The following is a 23,178-nucleotide window of genomic DNA, read 5'->3' as shown; positions in this document are numbered from 1 at the left end:
TGATTCAAACAGAAAAAAAGAACCCACTCAGGATGCTGGAGATGGACTGGAGCATTGTGTTCACCCCACCCCCCCAACCCCCAGGATCAGATGAACACAGGTTTCAGCAGGAGTCAAAGAGTAAGTGGAAATGCTCTTTACCCAATGGTGAGTTTAGTCTCCTCAGAATTCCCTATGGGCAATCTTGATGTTTTAAGGCCAAAGATAGTGGGGAAGAAAATTGGGCTTTTTATTTTAATGCCCACAAAAGAGTAGGAAGATAAGGTTATGAAAAACAGAGTCAAGAATACTTTTAAGTTACCAAGTACCTAAAAGGATCAGGAAGTAGAAAAATGTGCAGTGACTCCCTGATCTTCCTTCTGTGTTGTTCAGTTGGTCAGTCATGTCTGACTCTTTGCAACCCCATGGACCCCTTTGGTGTATCAAGCTCTTACTATAATCTCATTTTGGGGCAACTACTTTTAGGGCTCAACTACTAACTCCTTTAAACACTATGAACATGTTAAAAGACACAATTAAAAATCTCAATTTTTTGAGAATATCTAATCAGTATAACATTGATCATAAATATAGCATATATTTCCCATCTCCCTTGATGGAGAAAAAAGATACTAGAAAAAATTTCACCCAATTTCCCAGAAATTTATAAATACACCCTACCTTTTTTCTTTTTCATTGGTTCATGGCTATCCGGTGATGTAGGAATAGGAGAGGTATCCATTGGTTCAGATTCTTCAGTTGACACCTCCACTACAGTTTCTGTAATGACATCTGGCCTCATAGCAGCATGGATAAATTCTGGAGTTGATACACAAGGAGGGACAAACACTTCCACTATAAAAAAAAGTTGAAAAATTAAAATTTCCCACCCCTATTAATGCCTCTTAGCATGGACAATTCAATTTTTAGCAAAGGTGAGGTTACTAAGAATTCATCAAAGCAGGGTAAGAACTTGAGGCTAATTTGTTGAATATACGATATGATCTAAAGTATGTAAGTAAATAGATGCAAAGAAACTCGACCTGAAGGAAATGTTAATCTTCGGGGTAAAGAGGGAGATCATGAGAGTCAACCCTCTTGCTTCACACTTTAGGTACTTTCAAGTTCACTGTAAAAGACTGTATCATTTTGACAACTGGGAAAACAGTTGAAAATAAAACAGTGTAACAGTGAGTTAATAATTATTTTCCTTCTACTTACTCATCATTATTCTCTAACAAGGTAAAACATACACCTGGTATAACATTAAAATAATGAAAGCGTATTCAGTGGAAGTAATCACTTATGGCTCTCTCTCTCTCTTTTTTTTTTTTAAATAACTTTTGGCTGCACCCCGAGGCATGTGGGATCTTAAGTTTGCCCTCCAGGATCAAACCTGCACCTTCTGTATTGGAAGGCTGAGTCTTAACCACTGGACCACCAGGGAAGTTCCTACAGTTCATTTTAAATATGAAAAGAAAACCTGATTATAGCCAAATGAATATCATCTTTCAATCTTTTATGTAACAGAACAGTCCCTAATATTTTGGGTCACTGAAATGGCGCATACATATTTTTAGTATTCTATTACGTACAATAATGTTACCCTGGCTTCCTTTCAATGCGCCTGAGTAACTAGGATATGACATTTCCATTTCAATTAATACATACTACTATAGATTAATACACTGACCAATGTGCACTAATTTTCTTCTCATATTCCTGAATAACACACAGGATTACTACTCTAATTAAAAAGTACAGTTGATCTTAGTATTTACTGTAAATCCCTAAAAGAAGGGTCAATCTTACCGTATTAAGTCAAATTAACATTTGGACATTAAAATTAGGGACAAAAAGATTCTCAAAGGCAATCTGTAAAGAGAGACCAAAACCAATGGAAAACCTGAGGCCTGAAGGGAGTGTGAAGAGAGGTGGACACTGCCTCCTGTCTCTTCCAGGGAGTGGTCCCAGAACTACTGCCCGTTATCACTGAAGGAAGGACTCGATGTGGCCATGGGTGGCAACAGCTCCCATCAGCCATTCTCCAGCCATGCTCTTAAGGTTTCTTATTCACCCAAAGTTAAGGAAATGAGACACACCAGTAGGAACAGCAATTTGACATTTATCTGTCTACAGTGGGCATCTTCTGATTCAATTATTTTGAAAATTAAGTATTTAAAGGATTTAAGACTTGTGAACATTGACAGGTAAAGACCAGTTACTGCTGTCATAGATATTTATGTACAATAGACTCTGAGAACAACAATTCCCTTGGATTAAAAAAAAATTTTTATTCTAGATACATGAAATGATATATCTTTAATATAATAAAGAACAGTTCACATACCAGGGCTTCTTGAATCTCTCAAGCAGGTAGGAGATTCCATATGAAGCAGGGCTTCAGCAGCTTCAATTGTCTTATCTGTACAGTGTGCATTACTGCTATGAACTGATGCTTCCACTGGAGGGAAAATAAGTTCCACTCAATAAAAATGCATTGAACACATTACTGAACTAAATGCTCATGTTTAGTTCATAACGCTAAATAAGCCATTAATACATATTAGTCTATACAAATTACAGAAATAATTTAAAAACTAAAACAAACCTGCCATTTATAAAATGAATGTTGATTCATTCAGCAACTATTGAGATTAATTAGAAATTTCTGAATCTTATCCAAAGGAAAACAAAGATAGACTCTTGAAATTTGAACTCTGTATCAATTTTAGGCCAAAACTAACTTGAGGTGTGTGTGTGGGGGGGGATAGCTGTAGATTAACAATCCTATGAAGTCTATTGTAATTTTAACATATTGCTACTAAAACCGGGGGTTAACACCTACCAGAATCAGTCAGAGACTCATATTTCTAAATTACTTTAATGAATTAGTTCAATTCTTACCCTCTTGGTGAGTGCACCAGAGAACTTAGAAATTTTCTTCATAATTATCTGCTTTCTTCTTCAAGATTTCACTGGCTTTTGCTGGGTTTCACCCAAGAAATTTAGAAAGACAGAAGAGAGTGTTCCTATCCCCCCCCCAACCCCAGCCTTCATGAAGCCTTTCCTAATTCTACCACCTTTTGTAAGTTCTCTAACACTTACTTTATGCTTTGCTGGTTAAATTATTTGTGAAAAAGCTTTGGTTCTAGTTTCTGACACTTATTTCTGTAACCTAAGGCCAGTAATTTAAATCCTTGTATGGCCCAGTTTCCTCTTTCACTAAATAGCAATATTACTTACCTCATATAGTTTTGAGAATTAGATGCAGTGATTTCCTTAAGAATTTAATAAATGGTGATAATTTCTTATCATTTCTATGTGATTATAAGCTCCATGAGATCAGGGAGGGCTGGCTCCGCACCCACCCCCCCAACTTTTTTAGCCACATGGCATGGCATGCAGGATCTTAGTTCCTAGACCAGGGATCAAACCCATACCCCCTGCAGTGGAAGCGTGGAGCCTTAACCACTGACTGCCAAGGAAGTCCAAGGGAGGCCTGTCTTAATCACCTTTATATCTGTTATAGTTCCTAACATAGATTCTTCATATAGTAGGTATGTAAGTATTTCTTTTATTTATTAAAGTTAAGGACAACCGAGAGACCTTACAGGAAAAGTAGCAATCCAGCACAAACTCATTATCCTAATGATATATTAATTTCACATCCTGATTTGAAATACTGAAATTCTACTTTGTAAGAGGATCTGAAACACAAATATGTTTAACAGTTTCTAATTTGATAGCTCTTTCTCAAGATGTCCTCTCAAGGACTAAAAGAAAGATACAAATTTCATAAAACCATTATATATTCACAAGTTCTACACACTAAAGATATGCATCTTTTCAAATTATTTCTAGTAAACTTTTAATTGAAAAAGATTTTTTCACTTAGTTTCAAAATTCAACAAGTGCTAAGGCCTCAGCCTTAAACACCAGTCATTTGGAGAACATTTATAAAAAATCCAGTGACTGCTTTACCACCTGTTGCACATCATCCACACTCTCAACCAAGGTACCGAGTCTCTCCAGTTGCTCTTTCCATTTATGGAAATCTGCTCAAAGCTAAACAGTTCCAGAGAGGCAGCCAAACCTCTAAGTAAATCTATCTTTAGGTGACCCTGCTTACTCTTATCTGCAGCTTCACTGAAGCAGAGGATTCAATCAGTCCTTCTAGCTCAACTTTAAGAAACTTACTATTAGTAAGTACAAAATGTATTACCATTCTCAAGTATTTTTTTTTTCAAATTACCTCCCTACAATACTCATGTGCACTAAAGAACCTTGGGAAGCAGTTTCAGGGTTTTAAAGTTTATTCTAAGAACTTTATTCTCTTTAAAGTCTGCTTGTGTTGCAATTTAGCTGTTGTCTGAGGTGCTATTAATAAACTACCCTGGGTAAACTAATTCCTTATGTAATTGTATTAAGACACACCCTAAAACTCTACCATATTAAAGTTAGAGCTCTGAGTATTTGATAATAATACATCAATAGAATCTTACCAGATATTTTAATGTTTTAAGTTATAAACAAAATTTCCCAACAGTTACATATTATGCTGCCCCAAATTCCTACATAGCTTGAGGTATATTTTCAAAACCATGATTTCATGTTAGTTATGTCAGTGAAAATTTCCTAGCTCTTATTTCCAACCTCAACCTCCCCTTTCTAAGTTCAAAATATTATTTCTCTAAAATATCGTACATGTACATAGTAAAACAAAGAAAAAACATACAAATTAAGAAGAATATTAACACATTTATACTTTAAATTTAGGATGAGAATATTAAAAATGCATAAATTCTCTATGAACTAATGATGAGATCTTATACTCTGCTATGTACAGTCAATAAATGGTTGTTTAGGATCTACCCTGTGCTACAAACCTGAGATACAAGTGTGGAAAGATCTCTGGCCTCATGAAGCTTATACAAGTAGTTCAGAAAGTATCGAAAAGATAAATAGGAGTAAAATATTTCAAAACAAAGATGCAAAATAATTTGACAGTTTCCATGAATACTTAATCCATTTTGTTAAAAGAGAACACTATCTCCTTTACTCTTCTCTTGTTGACATAAGTCAACAAGTAGTTTTGGTAACAGAAATTTAAGAAATATTTTTCCTATTCAAGTTTCCGTAATAATTGAAAACTTTTCAATATTATTTTATTCTTATCAGTAATTCAAATACAATTTGAATTCAATACAAATATAACTAAATAATAATTCAAATACAGCTAAAATTCTACACAACTCTTAAGGTAAATAAAAGTGTTGTGCCATCAAAGTAAGCAAACTTACAAGTGACAGCTGAGAATTATTATCTCTTACTTAAAACTTGATTTACTGGTGTTTTTCTAGGCCTATGTATTAAATTTATGGGAGTTAAAAAAAAAAACTCATTTTAAAAATAGAAGCAATGAAGCAAAAAGTTATCTGACAGGCACATCATCAACTAGTTACCACTAGTAGTTAGGTTGCTGGTCAACATTCCTTGAAAAACTAAATGTATCAAATAAATTTCAAAACTATTTTGATCAGTGTCAAAATTAAGTTTGCTTATGCCTTCCTTTACTATTGCTAAGAGTCTTGTTCCATTTCTAGCTTTCTAATCAACTGGTGTTTGTATGGTGGATGATTCCAGACTCACTCAACAGCTGTTACTAAATACCAAACTTGGTAATTAAGTCTGACAAGAGACATACCTCTCAGCTTTGCAGAAGAGAATGCTGGCAATAGACTTAGCTCATAACAATGTTTTTAAAAGTCAAAAATAAAAATTAACAGCAATTTGACAGCCATAGGAAAAATTAGAAAACACTTCATTAGGTGATAGTGGTATTCCCCTACAAGACCATAAACTAGTATTTACAAGGCCATCACTCAACTACCACACCTGACTTACCACAGCTTATTCTCTGAAGTCCCAGGACTGTAACAGTAACAGATGAGTAAAGAACACAAATGAACACACTGAAAAGGAGGAAAGGTAAAGGTCTCCATCTTTACCTGTGCCCCTTTGACTTTCTACAGCTTCATTATAAGGTTAAGAACGGAAAGAGAATAAAATAATTTTCTAAAGTAGAGCTGTCTGATAACAAGAGCCACATGTAATTTTTAAATGTCCAGCAGCCACACTGAGAAAAGTTAGTGGAAAGTGAAATTAGTACCTTTGACTTAACCCATATAACCCATATAACCCAGTATATTCAAAACCACTGTCTTTTCAACATGTAAAAGAAATTTACATGGTCAAGAAGTTTTCTACTGTTAGTTTTTATGTTTGAAAAAAATTAAAAATTTGGTTTATCCATCGCATTTCAAATACTCAATCGCCAAAAAAGGCTAGTCGCTATGGTACTGAAAGTGTAGACTAATTAAACTATAGTACAGCTATTTGCAAACATCTTTGGTCAAAGAATCGTTTTACACTTTTGCTTATATAAGTCTCATGTTTAGATATTTATCCTATTTGAAATTAAAACTAAAACTTTTACTTTTATAAAAAGTAACTTTTTCTTAAAAACAAAAATTTAAAGAGTAGTTTAGTTCACATTTCTGCAAATCTTTTTAATACATAGTAGAAAACACTGGGGCTCTCATACTTGCTTCTTCATTTGATCTGTTACATCCAGCCATGTAGCCTCTAGAAAACTCCCGTGAACATTCGTAAAAGTGAAAAGGCATATGTCTTAGCGTTATCATGAAAATAACTTGATTCCACAGACTCCCCTGAAAGAGTCTGGGGGGACTCCCAGGAATTTCAGTTTTTAAGAACCACAGGTATAATTTAGTATCAAACATAATTAAGAACACCCAAATTCTTCCTCTTACTTCTGTAAGTTTTAGCTTCTAAACATAAAACCAATGTGTGGACAAAAAATTATAATTCCATTTCCATAAGTACAATAGTATTTTGTCAACTTACTTGCACATGAAGTTTTTTTAACTTTTCAAAAATCAGAAACACTCTCCTGCCTGCCCCTTTCCACCAGTTAAATTTGTCCCTAAAGGAAACTAATGGTGAACTACCTGGAATGACTATTTACATATTGATAACTTACTCTTTAACTCATTTTTTTATGAATTTTAGTACTAATGCTGCAATGAATTCTGAAGAGTAATTTCTTAAACACATTTTCAAATAAATTTTTTAAAAATTAATGCCATTCTTCCAATTTTATTTCAACACAGGCCCTCATCTTTTCACTGCCTGCTAAATTTTTTTTTCAAATTAATGATCTTTTCAAGGTTGATACTTGGTATTCCTGTTTATAATAAATTAGATTTTCAAGTTCAAATTTCATGATTAATTTTGACAAACTAGACAGATTTGTTCTGTCCGGGAAAATACTTAGGCTGCATTTCCAGAAAAATTTCCCCCTTCCCCCTTCCCTTCAATAACTCAAAGCAGAACAATACTTTTGGTTACCCTATTTCTCAATTCTCTAATTCTCCACTTTCCCAATTTTCAATTTCTCAAAAAAAGATGAAAAAAAAAAAAGTCAAGGAAAGCATGTACTTGATAATAAGGGAGAATATTTTAAACTTGAAGTCTTCAAAAAACACAGACCACATGTACAAAACACTTTCGCATAAATATTAAGGAATATTTATTTTTCCTTACAGACTAAACATGGGTCTAAATTATTAAATAAACTATATCTTGTGTCTTATTCAACATACAGACACTTACAAAGATTGGTGAAAGAAGTTAACCTCGCCATTACATAATGACCTTAGACAAATTCACTCACATGATGTAAATAAATCCAAGAAAATGAGAACCTTCACTTTCCATTAAATATATCTGAGCTGCCTATAGTTTTAGAGCTTTAAAAGTTAGTAGAGATCACCTAGTCAATCCTGTTCTCTTACAGAAAATGAAGCTTTAAAGCAGTTTAGGGACAGCTGGATGAAGATTCTTATCTCCTGACCTCAAGGTCAAGGCTCTTTCTCATATATCATGTTGCCAGTGAAAGTTTTTAATAAAGTATGTCAAGTCTCTACCACAAAGAAGTATTTTGTATGTTAAAATGAAAGTTATTTTTAATAAACAAGTGTATTTATATTTACTTCATTCTTCATTCAAACACCTCTGACAACATAAACACTGATAACTAAAGCTGAAGTTGATAGCTAAAGTTGACAGTTAAGTCTCTAAAGGAGGAAAATAAAAGCAAAAATATATCCTCTAACATCTTAACATATAACAATAGTGGTAATTCTAAGTGCTTTGTACCTACTTAGAAACAACAGTTATGCTAATAATATTCAGTTTAAAGCTTATCTCCTCTAAAAGTTTTCCTTACTATCAGTTATTCTATTCTACACTTATCATAAACCCATACAGCAATCACTTTAATTAAATTTAACATTTATGTATTATATAGATTGTCACTTGTCTCAATTAGACTTGTAAACCTTTGTGAGGAATAATTCTAACATTTGATGACTTCGCTCAAGGGAATAAAAGTATCATTATGTCCATTTACAAATACAAACCCTTTTAACATTACTCTCCCAACATCATTGGAAACTGGCAGCAATAAAAATTTAGATCCATGATTCTTCATTTTCCAGGTCACAGTTCCTCCCCAACTTTTTTAATGAATAAACCTTGGATAAACTAGCAAACCTGTCTCAAATTTCCTTCTATTTATAAAGGAATTTCAGAGTACATGAACATGACTGAGGAAATATTTGAAAACAATTGTATTAAAATGTATTCTTCACAGAACACTATTATCACAAACTTCAATTGTAAGATTTGTATATACTTGTGAAATGCAGCAGAACTGGAAAACAGCATTTCACTTAAAAAAAATCTCGTCAAAAGAAGATAAACTTTTGTATTTTTAAAACTGTAGACTATCTGTACGTATCCACTCCTAGCAAAATACCTACAGATCACATTCGGTTTTGATAATGCCAAAAGCTTATAAAAAGGATCTTCTCTTGGCAAAATTAAGCCCTCTTATCTTCAAAGTATTTTTAAAAATTCTTACTGCATGGGCTATCCTAAAGTTCTCCTAACCACTAGGAACGTTTCTGAAAAGGTACATGCTCAACATGACAGACCTAAACAAAAGTATTGTTAGTACCAATAATATAAACCCAAAAATTCTATCCCTTAATTCACACAGTATTAATAGACCGAACTTACACAAAGGGACCAAGTTCTCATTGTACTCTGCCCCTTTTTCACTAATATTTAAGATCTTGCTCTAATCAGAAAATAACTGTCAAATGTGCTTTCATCACTACTCACTGTGATTTTTCTTTGGGACTGTGCAGTGTTAACATTTTAAAGATTAAGTTCTGTTAAATATACATTTATGATTTCTCCCAATCGAACTGAAACAGAGTTTCCCCAAACTACTAACTTCAATGCCTAAAAACAATGGATGGAAAACAGACGGTAAGACCTTTCACAGCAATGCTCTTCGATGACTATTCCCCATCTTCCAGTTCCCATCGATGGCGATATGAAACAGAACCCAGGGAAAGGAACATTTATGTTCACTACAGTAAGTAAATCGTACTCAAGCACTGCTACGCCTATTCAGGACTCTCACTGCGCTGTCTGCTATTAAGTAAAGCTGCTTTTTCTATGTAACTTAAGTCCGTGCCCTTCCGCTGCAGCAGTGGCGCTGCACATCCCCCACCCCCGCAGCCACTTCCGTGTTTACACTCCTCTTCCCTCCAATTCCATGCGTACATTGTCAGCTTCACTCCCGCCCAATCTTCATTGGCCCAGCGCGGGCCCGGAGTCCCGCCCCCAGAAAGCAACGTTCTTATTTGGAACAACTCAGCGAGCAGATTGGAACCAGAGGCCTGTCAATCCCGTCCGTTCTGTCCTCTCCGAGGCGCTTCCGCTAAGGTGGGAGGCTTGGGGGGGAGGGGTAAGGGGGGCAATTCCTTGCGGAGACTTCCCTAGGGCCAAGACTCCCTCCCGCCCGCCCCACCTTCACCCACTGTTTACCAAAATAAACGTTCTTCTCTGACTCCCCAACGCTCCGGGGCAGGGGTACAAATACATTCCGTGTCTTTTCCATTCTCCCCCCGTAAAAAAAAACAACCCACGAGGGAAGGGGCATAAACCTACTTCTCCACTGCCGCCCACTAAACGAGGAAAGGGAGGCGGGCCCTTGAGAGAAACACCACCCCGGGCCGCTCCACGTTAAGTGACCCTTTCCAGAACCGTTACTCCTGAGACCGCACAAGGTGGAGATGTGAGGACGAGGGTCAGTTTTTTTTTTTTTTGGCGCGTATCGATCTACCGGACATGGCCCGGGGCTGCCTCGTCTATGCGGAAGTCGAGGATTTGTGGACCAAGTCTGAAAGAAGGACGGGGCGGGAGTGGCGAGCGTCCACGCGAGAAGCCGGCCGCCCCCGACCGCGGGCAGTAGCGGCCTCTCGGGTCAGACAGCGTGGCAAGCGCTGCCGGGAGACAACAGCCTCACTCACTTCCTGGTTCCTCAGCAACTGGGGTGAAGCGCACAACTCGTCCGCCCCCGAGTCCCCAACTTAACTGCGGTTCCGTTCCCCGGCACCCGCTACCAGCGCTCCGCCCGGCAGCTGCCACCGCTGCTCCACAAACCCACCCTGAAGCGACAGCGCCGGATTCGAGGCAGGTTACTCTCCAAGGTGATCACTTCCTGATTCGTTGCCTCCATTACTTCATTCACTACCCCCCTTTCCCCCGGCCGCCCCAGTGACTGATGGACATGGTCCCCCCTGCACTGACCGCTACAGGGGAGCCACCCCGCCTCCTGTGCACCCCCTCTCCTGCTACACTGATGCACCGGAGGAAAGTTCCCCTGTCCTTACCAGCCCGGATGAGCAGATCCAGCTGGTTCGTGGGTCCCTCATGCAGAGACGTCGCCATGTTTATCCCGGGGCTGGAGCTGCTGCTTCACATTGACTTACACCGTGAGCAGCGGCGGCAGGGGAGGAGGCGGAACCCGCGGCCGGAGACACACGCCGTGTGGCCGACACACACTCACGCACTCGCACACTCAGACGCCCGGATCCTTGCGCGTCCTCCGACAGGAAGCCGAGGCCGGCCCGCCTCCCGCCGCCGGGCTGAGAAACCCCACCACCTAACGGCAGGGGCGGCGGCGGTGGCCGCCTCGGCTGGCAACGCGATCCTTCCGCCCCGCGCCCAGACAGGAAGTCCCGGACGCCCGCCCCGGAGAGCGGCCGCGGCCCGCAGCCTAAGGGGACACCTGAGGCTGGAAGTCGCCCCGGGAGCCGCGGCTAGGACGAGGCCCCTCGGCAGGAAGAGGCACATTTCACGCTCTGCGAAAGAAAAGTCTGCAGTTGTCCCCACTCTAGAAAAGTCATTAATCAAATTTTCTTTCTGGAAGAGATCTAATCCTAGTCCTGCAGCTGTAAATAAAGGTAGCTGTTTAACTTGTTTGGCCGTGTCAAAGCTTATGCTACATGTAACCCGTTCACTTGAAAGGCTGCACTTTAAAACAGAATACCAACTAAAAAAAGTCATACCCGGAAAACATTATAAAAGCTTTCCTTGAACCAAGTAAGGAGCATCCAGTTACTCTCAGGGACCGACCTTGTCCTTTCCCCTCTGCAGAAGTGTTAGCACTCTAGATAACTGTTTATTAACAAACAACAGAACATGCCAACTTCTGAGAGATTAGATTATCCTCCCCCAGTTTGCTAGTCATGAAGTTTATGTACCCTCTTATATTTGGTTCATTCTGAAGCAAACATATTTCACATCGTCTACTTTTAAAGATCTTTTTGATCAAACTAACCTTATTACAAATAACCTACATATTAAAATATAGAAGCAAGAGCTATATTGCCACTTAGTGACTACAAATTTACACACAAGAATTCAAGCCTATAAAATGACTTAGATGAAGCTTCATTAAACACACACACACACACAATGCTTCCTTGGTTTCAGAGTTTCATAATATTAAAAAAAAAATGTTGCCGTATAGTTTCTACACAAAACATAAAACAGTGCCTCCCTCCGGAATAAGTGTTCAAAAAGTATTTGCTGAATAAACAAAAGAAAATTTTGTTACTTATTTTTAATAAGGTGTAATTCTTATGATCTAGATTTAATGAACTATGCTGATAACTATACAAAAACTTTTTCCAGTGGTAGTATTAATACAATGTCATTTTACAAATATTTGCCCAACATGTCAGTGCAACTTCAGAGTAGATTACACAGTCCATGACTATTTTCTTTTCTTCTAAATATTCACTGATTCCCTTGGACCTTTCCCCTAGTCCTACCACCATAATCCCCAGCCTCCGCAAAAAGAACCTATCTGCCATTTCCAAAGTACAACCTTCCCTTAAACCAAACAGGGATTTCTTTCCTGTAGTTAGGTAAACTTGCCACCTATTGGACAAAAAAACTGTACGACTGGTCGCTTTTATTTTTTTTAATTTCTAGTTAATTTAAAATAAGGACCATCAATCTACAGCCAGTATCATAAACTGAGAGTTTCCAGATGAGAGGATGATAAGGAATAGGAAGGAGCTAATTTCTAGCTTTAGACAGAACACTGAAATTGATAACAAACCTGAATTTCCACTCTTATCAGTCAACAGATATTAATATGTTTTGACAGGAAGAGAGTGAGGCAAACTAAAGGTTTATGTTTTCTAGAGGCAACAATCTGACTTGGCTCAAAAGGAAACAAATTATCTTCTCACTGTGGGAGTCACTTTGAAGCATCATACATAACTTTCATCTTACTATTTGCTTCTTGAGGTTTATCTTTTAAGGAAGGTAACAGTGTGTGTCTTGTGTATTTTACTCGGAATATATCTTAATTAAGGGGATTCCCTAGCGGCTCAGTGATTATCTGCCTGCCAATGCAGGAGATGTGGGTTTGATCCCTAGGTAGGGAAGATCCCTGGGAGAAGGAAATGGCAACCCATTCCGGTATTCTTGCCTGGGAAATCCCATGGACAGAGGGGCCTGGTGGGCTACAGTCTATGGGGTCATAAAAGAGTCAGACATGACTCATCTACTAAACAACAACAGAATCTTAATTATACAGACCCATATCTGCCTTATATTTTAACTTCCAAGGGAACAGACACTGTGTCTATTTCTGCATAATACTTCAGTTAATATATACACATATAATATTTATGAAATATTAATACAAATTATGTAGAAAGGCTAGAAAATATTCCTATATATGTAAAGCTCTTATAGAAACATAATTCCCTAGAGTTTAATGCAATTCTGTTTGGGTCCTATAACTAGGCTTTCAAAAGCCACCAATAACAAGCAAGGTGAGACCAAGTTACAAAATGGATGAAAAGTTAAAATCCACTTTACTATTTTAGAAATTATAGCTGCTGGAAATATAAACTGGTACACACTTTCAAGAAAGCAATGAGTGTCAGATATCAAGAGTCTTAAAGAGGTAAATATATACTGATCTAGGAATTTCATTTCCAGGGCCTAGCTTGAGGAAGTAAGAAATTCAATGAACTGTTTTATTAAAAACATGTTCAAAGAATTTTTAACAACATGGTAAAATGTTAAATGTGGCAGGACTAAAATATAATGAATTTCTTCCATACAATATCACTCAAGCCATGTAGACTGTGAAAATATGTGTATATAATGCATATATGTGTGTATATATACACATTCACATACATACATCTGCATTTCTGAAGATTCAAGATAAAGCAGATATTCATAAGCAGAATTTTAAAAATTGAGTAAGAATAGTTAGGTTAGCATGATAGAAACTTTACAGCAAATTCATATCCTGCTCATAACATTGCAGAATGACATTCTTTATATCAAAGTATTCCTATGATCTAGTAGGGAAAAAAGGTAAATAATAACTTTTACTGAAATCAAAGCCACCAGGGTAAGAGCTTTACCTTAAGTTTTTTCACCTATTCTGCTTTACATTTCTGTAACAGATATTAACACTCTGCTCATTTTATAGATGAGGAATGTTGAGCAAGGTCATGGTGTTCAAGAGAGCAGAGCCAGGATTTGAACCCAAGAATTCTAACTTCAGAACCCTTACTCTCAAACACTTCAGTTCAGTTCAGTTCAGTTGCTCAGTCGTGTCCGACTCTTTGCAACCCGTGAATCGCAGCACGCCAGGCCTCCCTGTCCATCACCAACTCCCGGAGTTCACTCAAACTTACGTCCATCGAGTTGGTGATGCCATCCAGCCATCTCATCCTCTGTCGTCCCCTTCTCCTCCTGCCCCCAATCCCTCCCAGCATCAGAGTCTTTTCCAATGAGTCAACTCTTCGCATCAGGTGGACAAAGTACAGGAGTTTCAGCTTCAGCATTAGTCCTTCCAATGAATACCCAGGACTGATCCCCTTTAGGATGTACTGATTGGATCTCCTTGCAGTCCAAGGGACTCTCAAGAGTCTTCTCCAACATCACAGTTCGAAAGCATCAATTCTTCGGTCTTCACAGTACAACTCTCACATCCATACATGACTACTGGAAAAACCATAGCCTTGACTAGATGGACCTTTTGGCAAAGTAATATCTCTGTTTTACAATATGCTATCTAGGTTGGTCACAACTTTCCTTCCAAGGAGTAAGCGTCTTTTAATTTCATGGCTGCAATCACCATCTGTAGTGATTTTGGAGCCCAAAAAAATAAAGTTTGATACTGTTTCCACTGTTTCCCCATCTATTTCCCATGAAGTGATGGGACCAGATGCCATGATCTTCATTTTCTGAATGTTGAGCTTTAAGCCAAGTTTTTCACTCTCCTCTTTCACTTTCATCAAGAGGCTTTTTAGTTCCTCTTCACATTCTGCCATAAGGGTGGTGTCATCTGCATATCTGAGGTTATTGATATTTCTCCCAGCAATCTTGATTCCAGCTTGTGCTTCTTCCAGCCCAGTGTTTCTCAAGATGTACTCTGCATAGACGTTAAATAAGCAGGGTGACAATATACAGCCTTGATGTACTCCTTTTCCTATTTGGAACCAGTCTGTCGTTCCATGTCCAGTTCTAACTTGCTTCCTGACCTGCATACAAGTTTCTCAGAAGGCAGGTCAGGTGTCTGGTATTCCCATCTCTTTCAGAATTTTCCACAGTATATTGTCATCCACACAGTCAAAGGCTTTGCCATAGTCACTAAAGCAAAAATAGATGTTTTTCTGGAACTCTCTTGCTTTTTCCATGATCCAGCGGATGTTGGCAATTTGATCTCTGGTTCCTCTGTCTTTTCTAAAACCAGCTTGAACATCTGGAAGTCCACGGTTCACGTATTGCTGAAGCCTGGCTTGGAGAATTTTGAGCATTACTTTACTAGCGTGTGAGATGAGTGTAATTGTGCAGTACTTTGAACATTCTTTGGTATTGCCTTTCTTTGGGATTGGAATGAAAACTGACCTTTTCCAGTCCTGTGGCCACTGCTGAGTTTTCCAAATTTGCTGGCATATTGAGTGTAGCACTCAAATCTTTCAGGATTTGAAATAGCTCAACTGGAATTCCATCACCTCCACTAGCTTTGTTTGTAGTGATGCTTCCTAAGGCCCACTTGACTTCACATTCCAGGATGTCTGGCTCTAGGTGAGTGATCACACCATCATGATTATCTTGGTCATGAAGATCTTTTTTGTACAGTTCTTCTGTGTATTCTTGCCACCTCTTCTTAATAAATTCTGCTTCTGTTAGGTCCAGACCATTTCTGTCCTTTATCGAGCCCATCTTTGCATGAAATGTTCCCTTGGTATCTCTAATTTTTTTGAAGACGTCTCTAGTCTTTACCATTCTGTTGTTTCCCTCTATTTCTTTGCACTGATTGCTGAGGAAGGCCTTCTTATCTCTCCTTGCTATTCTTTGGAACTCTGCATTCAGATGCTTATATCTTTCTTTTTCTCCTTTGCTTTTCGCTTCTCTTCTATTCACAGCTATTTGTAAGGCCTCCGCAGACAGCCATTTTGCTTTTCTGCATTTCTTTTTCATGGGGATGGTCTTGATCCCTGTCTCCTGTACAATGTCACAAACCTCCATCCATAGTTCATCAGGTACTCTGTCTATCAGATCTAGTCCCTTAAATCTATTTCTCACTTCCACTGTAAGGGACTTGATTTAGGTCATACCTGAATGATCTAGTGGTTTTCCCCACTTTCTTCAATATAAGTCTGAATTTGGCAATAAGGAGTTCATGATCTGAGCCACAGTCAGCTCCCGGTCTTGTTTTTGCTGACTGTATAGAGCTTTTCCATCTTTGGCTGCAAAGAATATAATCAGTCTGATTTCAGTGTTGACCATCTGGTGATGTCCACGTGTGGAGTCTTCTCTTGTGTTGTTGGAAGAGAGTGTTTGCTATGACCAGTGCGTTCTCTTGGCAAAACTCTATCAGCCTTTGTCCTGCTTCATTCCATACTCCAAGGCCAAATTTTCCTGTTACTCCAGGTGTTTTTTGACTTCCTACTTTTGCATTCCAGTCCCCTACAATGAAAAGGACATCTTTTTTGGGTGTTAGTACTAAAAAGTCTTGTAGGTCAATAGAACCATTCAGCTTCAGCTTCTTCAGTGTTACTGGTTGGGGCATAGGCTTGGATTACTGTGATATTGAATGGTTTGCCTTGAAAACGAACAAGAGATCATTCTGTTGTTTTTGAGATTGCATCCAAGTACTGCATTACAGACTCTTGTTGACCATGATGGCTACTCCATTTCTTCTAAGGGATTCTTGCCCACAGTGGTAGATATAATGGTCATCTGAGTTAAATTCACCCTTTCCAGTCCATTTTAGTTTGCTGATTCCTAGAATGTCAACGTTCACTCTTGCCATCTCCTGTTTGACCACTTCCAATTTGCCTTGATCCATGGACCTGACATTCCAGGTTCCTATGCAATATTGCTCTTTACAGCATCGGACCTTGCTTCTATCACCAGTCACATCCACAACTGGGTATTGTTTTTGCTTTGGCTCCATCCCTTCATTCTTTCTGGAGTTTTTTCTCCACTGATCTCCAGTAGCATATTGGGCACCTACTGACCTGGGGAGTTCCCCTTTCAGTATCCTATCATTTTGCCTTTTCAAACTGTTCATGGGGTTCTCAAGGCAAGAATACTGAAGTTTGCCATTCCCTTCTCCAGTGGACCACATTCTGTCAGACCTCTCCACCATGATACTCCCATTTTGGGTGTCCCCGAACGGCAAACACTTCCCCAAGCTCCAAAGTAACAAGGCTTGTTTATCCATTATGATGCATTTAGTACCTACTTTTCTGAAAATTCCTTAATATTCCTTCCTTCAAGAGGTAGAATATAATTTCCATCTCTCCCTTTGAGTGTAGGCTGAACTTAATGGCTCACTTCTAACAAACAGAACAGAGGTGAAGTGATCGTACGTGACTTCAGAAAGTGCTTGATCTCTTGCTATTGAGTCAATCTGAGGAAGCATCTCTGTGTAGAGGCCTATTAGACAAGTAACAATGGCATCCTGCCAATGGTCCTATGATTGAACTCTCTAGGACACAAACCGTCCAGCCTTAATTAATCAAGCCCTCAGATATGCCATCCTCATGAAAGATCCTGAGTTAGGAACCATGCAGGTAAGTCAATCTCCAATCCTTAATCTCAAAAACTAGATAATATAATGTTTATTGTTTTAAACTGCTAAATTTGGGATGATTTGTTAATCAGCAAAAGCTAACACAAAAAAGGAGCAGTTTAAACTCCCAACTTGTCACATTTTACAGCTTAAAGAAAGAAGGGAAAAGTTTAAAAATGACCTGTAACTTTCAACTACAGAGTCCTGAGCAGTTCTTTCCATGTCTGTCTGTATAGTCTGAGCATCAATTCTTTCCTCCTCCAGCCTCTCCATTTTAAAAATAAGTAAGTCATCAAAATATAATCATTACCATTAAAGTCTAATATGAATGAATGAACGAATGAATGCATGTGTACTCAGACGTGTCCGACTATTTGTGATGCCATGAACTGTAGCCCACCAGGCTAATCTGCCCATAGAATTTTCCAAGCAAGAATACTGGAGTAGGTTGCCATGTCCTCCTCCAGGGGATCTTCCTCACGGAGGGATCAAACCCACATCCCCTGAAGCTCCCGCACTGGCAAGTGGATTTTTTTTTTTTTAACCACTGAGCTACCTAGGAATCCAGGTCTAATATAACCAAAAATAATTACATACCCTTGGGTATTTCAATGATTTTATGGTCCTGGAATAACCAAGATGGTAAAAATTCTTTAGAGGTATGTAAACATACAATTGTGTCTTACACCACACCAATTTTAATGTTTTTAGCTTATTCTGGTTATTTCCTTTGTATCTTTTATCTAGAAAAGAGAATCATAAAATCTTATGGTTGGAAAGGTGCCTAGAGACCACATCACCTAGAGATTTTGAAAAAAATTAAGGACCTGAACTGAACATCATGATCCCTTTTCCTGACTTCCGTGAATCAAATATATTACACTTTAAAACCAAATATGTAACTGTGTGCTCTATTAGATACAAGTACCAAGGGCAACAGGCTTTAAAAAAATTACAGGTAGGAGTCAGATGAAGGAGACATTTTATCCATTTAATGTCATATACTTTTAACATCCTGTAATTTTGGAGAAGGATAAAAACTTCCTATTTTAGTGATAGTAACTCGATAACCACCAATGGTAGGGTTATTTGAGAATCACCGGCTTTATCCAATGCCCTATTTTACACATCAGGAAACTAAACCCCCAAGAAGTTAAATAATTTAACCAGTATTGGTATTTAACCAGTATTGGTAGCTTATGATTTCAAGGTTAAAAATTCTACAAAACAATATTCTATAAAACTTAGAAGTTACAACATGGGTGAAAATTTTCACCCATTTTACCATTTTATAAATTATAAAGTGTTGATGTTTTACTTTTTAATGTCAAAGCTAGCACAATGGTTAAGAGTATTCCTCAGAAATTAAGAAAAAATTGAAAAAAAATTTTGAGCAGTGAATGGTGGGAGAAGAATAAGAGGGGGTCAGTCTAAGTTTTTCTGATACAGCCAAACTAACAATGAAACTCAAAACTGGGGTATGGTGTGTTGGGCATGTTTAGCAGGGAAAAAAAGAGTCATGAAAACTAAGGTTTAAGATAAATATATCTATCAGGACAACAAGCTGGAATCAAGAGATTTAGGACCTTTAAGTAAAGCTCAGTTTATCAATACTGGGAGACAAACAAATACATACAGGTGTGCAAGTCTGTAAATTTACAAAGAGAAAAGATAGACTATTTCAAATATTTTTAAACTACTGTGGTTAATCCTCTATTTTTAGTTATTTATTATACTGATACATTTTATTTAATATTATAGTTAGGTTTTATAAAATATTATTAAAATGAAGATGTTTGAACCCACATATTCATTCATTTATTCAACAAATAATTAACCAGCACTTACTTTGAGCAAGTAAGTATTATAGGCACTCTGTACAACACTTTCTGTTGTAGGCACCTATACTACTGGTAGCATTGAATTAGGTAACAAAAGAAAAAAAATTAAGCCTTCTCAATTCACACAGAACCTCTATAAAAGGTGAAATTCTTAGACAAGTGTGATATACAAAATTGCCTATACATGAAATTATAGTAGTAATGAGTATATCCTATATTTACATGTATAAAAGCCTTCATAAGGTATGAATTTTTGATAGGGGGTTCATAAAGGAAAAATTGTTAGCAAAATATTTTGTTAGCAAAAAATAGCATTTTTTTCTGAAGAACTATGACTATTCAGATTCTCAAGGAGGTCTATGATTCCCAAAAATTATTTTATCATAGAACTTTCTCCACATATGCATTTATGGACCATAAAAACCTATGATGAGTAAGGATCCAACATGTACCATTTTTGAAGCTGATAATCTAGCTTAGTTTTATTCATGTTTTCTGCATTTTACTTAAGCTATCCCTGGGCCAAACTCTCTTTGAGCCTGCTGATTCTTCACTTTACAGTTTATACTAAGCAAAAAACTTTCTAATCCTTAGCAGCCACTCCTAGAACAACACATCAACTGATTCTTGTAGCTGGTCTTTTCTAATGGATGTTGGACAAATAACTGTCTTCCAAAAGCATTTATTAAGTACCCTTATGTGTATGATACCATACAAGGTGAGTTAAAATGGTTAATGATCTATTTTAAATAACATTTATAACAACTGATTTCAAGGACTTGAGTTCTTTATTATCATTAGGGAATTTATCTTGAATACTCTAGAAATTGTTTTAAATTCCTGTAAAAGTACAAGGGCTATGCAGGATTCTTATTTGGCATATTTATGAGAATATTTACAGTGGAGTTCTTAACTAAAATATACTGCAACTGTAAGTCAAATTCTATTTTGATTCTAAAAGGAATATTCAAATTAACTAATTTCTTCTCCTATTACAATGTATCTTCTGCACCTACCCACTGAAAAGTTCTTCAAAAGTCCCTTCAAGCTTTTAACTGCCAAGCAAGCCCTAGGACCTCTTCTTAGTTTTCACCTGACTCTACCTCTTCAAACAAATGACATTTTTGACTATCCATTATTAACCTTCTTCCCTTCATATGACTTACACAATAATAGACAGTCTGATCGTGTTTTTTCCCTATTTTCTTCAGTTGACTTAGCCTACATCTGCGCAACCCTCAAACGTGACTGTTCTTCCAAAGCATAAACCTTAGCCAGCTTCTCTCTTCATTCTCCACTCTCTGAAGAATGACAGTTAATATCCACGCACCACCATGACTTTCAATATTATTTCTGAACTAACTCAAAAATGAGCATCTCTAGGCTTAATTTTTTTTTTTTTAGGTCTAAGTTCTAATTTCCAGTTGTATGGTAAATGTCTTTATTTGGATAACCCAGTGGTATCTAAAGGTCTTTTACCTACAAATCTCCTTTGTTTCCTCTATCAATAACATTGCATCATCCCAGGCTAGAAATCTTGAGTCATCTGTGTTCCTAGTTTAAAAAGTCATCTCTTAAGCAACTTAGAGGTCCATTGACAGATGAATGGATACAGAAATTGCAGTACATATATACAATGAAATATTATTTAGCTATAAAAAAAGAACACATTTGAGTCAGTCCTAATGAGGTGGATGGACCTAGAGTCTATTAGAGTGAAGTGAGTCAGAGAGACAATACCATATGTTAACGCATCCATATGGAAGACACAGACATAGAGAACAGACCTTCAGACACAGTGAGGGAATGTGAGGGTAGGATGCATTGAGAAAACAGCAAGGAAACATACACACTACCATATGTAAAACAGAGAGCAAGTGAGAATTTGCTGTGTGGCACAGGGAGCTCAGCCAGTGCTCTGGGCAACCTAGAGGGGTGGGGTGGGGAAGGAGATGGGAGAGGGATTCAAGAGGGAGGGGATATGTGTATTCCTGTGGCTGATTCAAACTGGTGTGTGGCAGAAGCTGACACAATATTGTAATGCAATTATCCTCCAGTAAAAAAAATTTTAGAAAAGAAAGTCATATAATTTTTAAAGAAATTTTAAAATGTATGTGAAATTACCAAAAAAAAAAAAAATATATATATATATATAAACAGACAGTTCATGCCCCCACCATCCAGAACAAACAACTGTTATCATTTTGTTATTTATACTTGAAAGTGTTGTTTCTCCCTAAGAAACAGTACATTACAAATGAAGATAACAACACCTTTGAGAACTATCCCCAGTCTTCATTCAGCATTCTATCTCTCCAAAGAAACCACTATCATGAGTTTCTGTGTATATTCTTCCAGCCTATTTTGTATACTTTTACATGTTCACATGTGTGTGCATATATCCCAAAATGACATACAGTATTATTTTATACACTTTGTGTACATAAATGACATTATATCACATATGCCATTCTAAAATTTGCTTTTTTCATTCAAGATTTACATTCTATCCATGTTATTATAAGTAGATATAGCTATGCTTTTTACATACTTCAAATTATCCCAGGGCATAAAAATACCCCATTTTGTTAAAAAATTATCTACTAATAGGCAAATAAAGTTGTTTCCATTTTTTACTTTTATAAACAATGCTGCAAAAAAAGAATCTTATCTATGTTTTCTTAAGCATGCATGCTACAGTCTCTCCATAGTACATACCTGCAGAGAGAATTTTTAGGTCAAAAAATAAGTGCATTTTTAATTTATTTGTTACTCTTTCCAAAGTAGCAGTTTAAGTCTAAAATACTCCTAGTAATGTGTCAGAGTTCCCATTTTTCTTCCATCCTTGTCAATATAAAATATAATCAGACTTTTAAAATGTTTGCCATCTGCTGGATGGTGGGAAAATTTTCATTGCTGTATTAATTTGCATATACCTAATAAGTACTGAGAATAAACATTTTTTCATATTTACTGCCCATTAACGTTTCTCCTATGAATTTTCTATTCATATCCTTTGTCATCTTTCTATGACACTTTCTGTCTTATGTGTAGAACGTTAACATCTAGTGTAATAACACTAATTATCTAGTGTATACTGCTACTGCTAAGTCACTTCAGTCGTATCCGACTCTCTGCGACCCCAGAGACTGCAGCCCACCAGGCTCCGCCATCCCTGGGATTCTCCAGGCAAGAACACTGGAGTGGGGTGCCATTGAGTGAAAATGAAGTCGCTCAGTCATGCCCGACCCTTAGCGACCCCATGGACTGCAGCCTTCCAGGCTCCTCTGTCCATGGGATTTTCCAGGCAAGAGTACTGGAGTGGGGTGCCAATGCCTTCTCCGTAGTGTATACTAGATAATAATAATTCAGACAGGTGTTCCAAATATCTTCTGCCAGCCTGCTGTTCGACTTTACTTTAGTTGGTCTATGGTATCGTCTGTCCTACAAAAATTTTAAGTTTTGATACAGTCAAACTAATGTGTGCTATCACTTACAGTGTATTTTAAATAGCCCATAAAATAAAAGGGAAATCATAAAGTAGTTAAGAAATATTTAGAAAATAATTACAATAAAAATACAATATGTGAAACTATATGCAACACAGCTAAAACAGTACTTAACCAGGACATGAAAAGGTTTAAAAATAAATAAGCAGTATACTAACGCATATATATGGAATTTAGAAAGATGGTAACAACAACCCTGTATGCAAGACAGCAAAAGAGACACAGATGTATAGAACAGTCTTTTGGACTCTGTGGGAGAGGGAGGTGGGAGGTCATT

General features: G+C 37.4%; 1 protein-coding gene across 14 annotated transcripts in view; it reads right to left on the bottom strand.

Annotated features, from left to right (window-relative positions):
- The window catches only part of ELF2 (E74 like ETS transcription factor 2), a 99,836-nt gene that overhangs the window by 9,135 nt on the left and 67,523 nt on the right, over window positions 1–23,178 (bottom strand). For 7 of the 14 annotated variants that reach the window (XM_059876143.1, XM_024977417.2, XM_024977419.2 and 4 more), the window contains 2 exons: window positions 2,330–2,443; window positions 661–834 (listed from right to left, as the gene is read on the bottom strand). In XM_059876143.1, the coding sequence (XP_059732126.1) occupies window positions 661–834; window positions 2,330–2,443 (288 nt within the window). Of the gene's footprint in view, window positions 1–660; window positions 835–2,329; window positions 2,444–9,409; window positions 11,089–23,178 lie in introns of those variants that run through there. The other 7 variants (XM_024977420.2, XM_024977422.2, XM_024977421.2 and 4 more) reach the window with 4 other exon arrangements.

This window comes from Bos taurus, chromosome 17 (assembly GCF_002263795.3).
Source record: "Bos taurus isolate L1 Dominette 01449 registration number 42190680 breed Hereford chromosome 17, ARS-UCD2.0, whole genome shotgun sequence".
NCBI classification, from domain to species: Eukaryota; Metazoa; Chordata; class Mammalia; order Artiodactyla; family Bovidae; genus Bos; species Bos taurus.
This window is presented reverse-complemented; position numbering and strand designations above follow the sequence as displayed.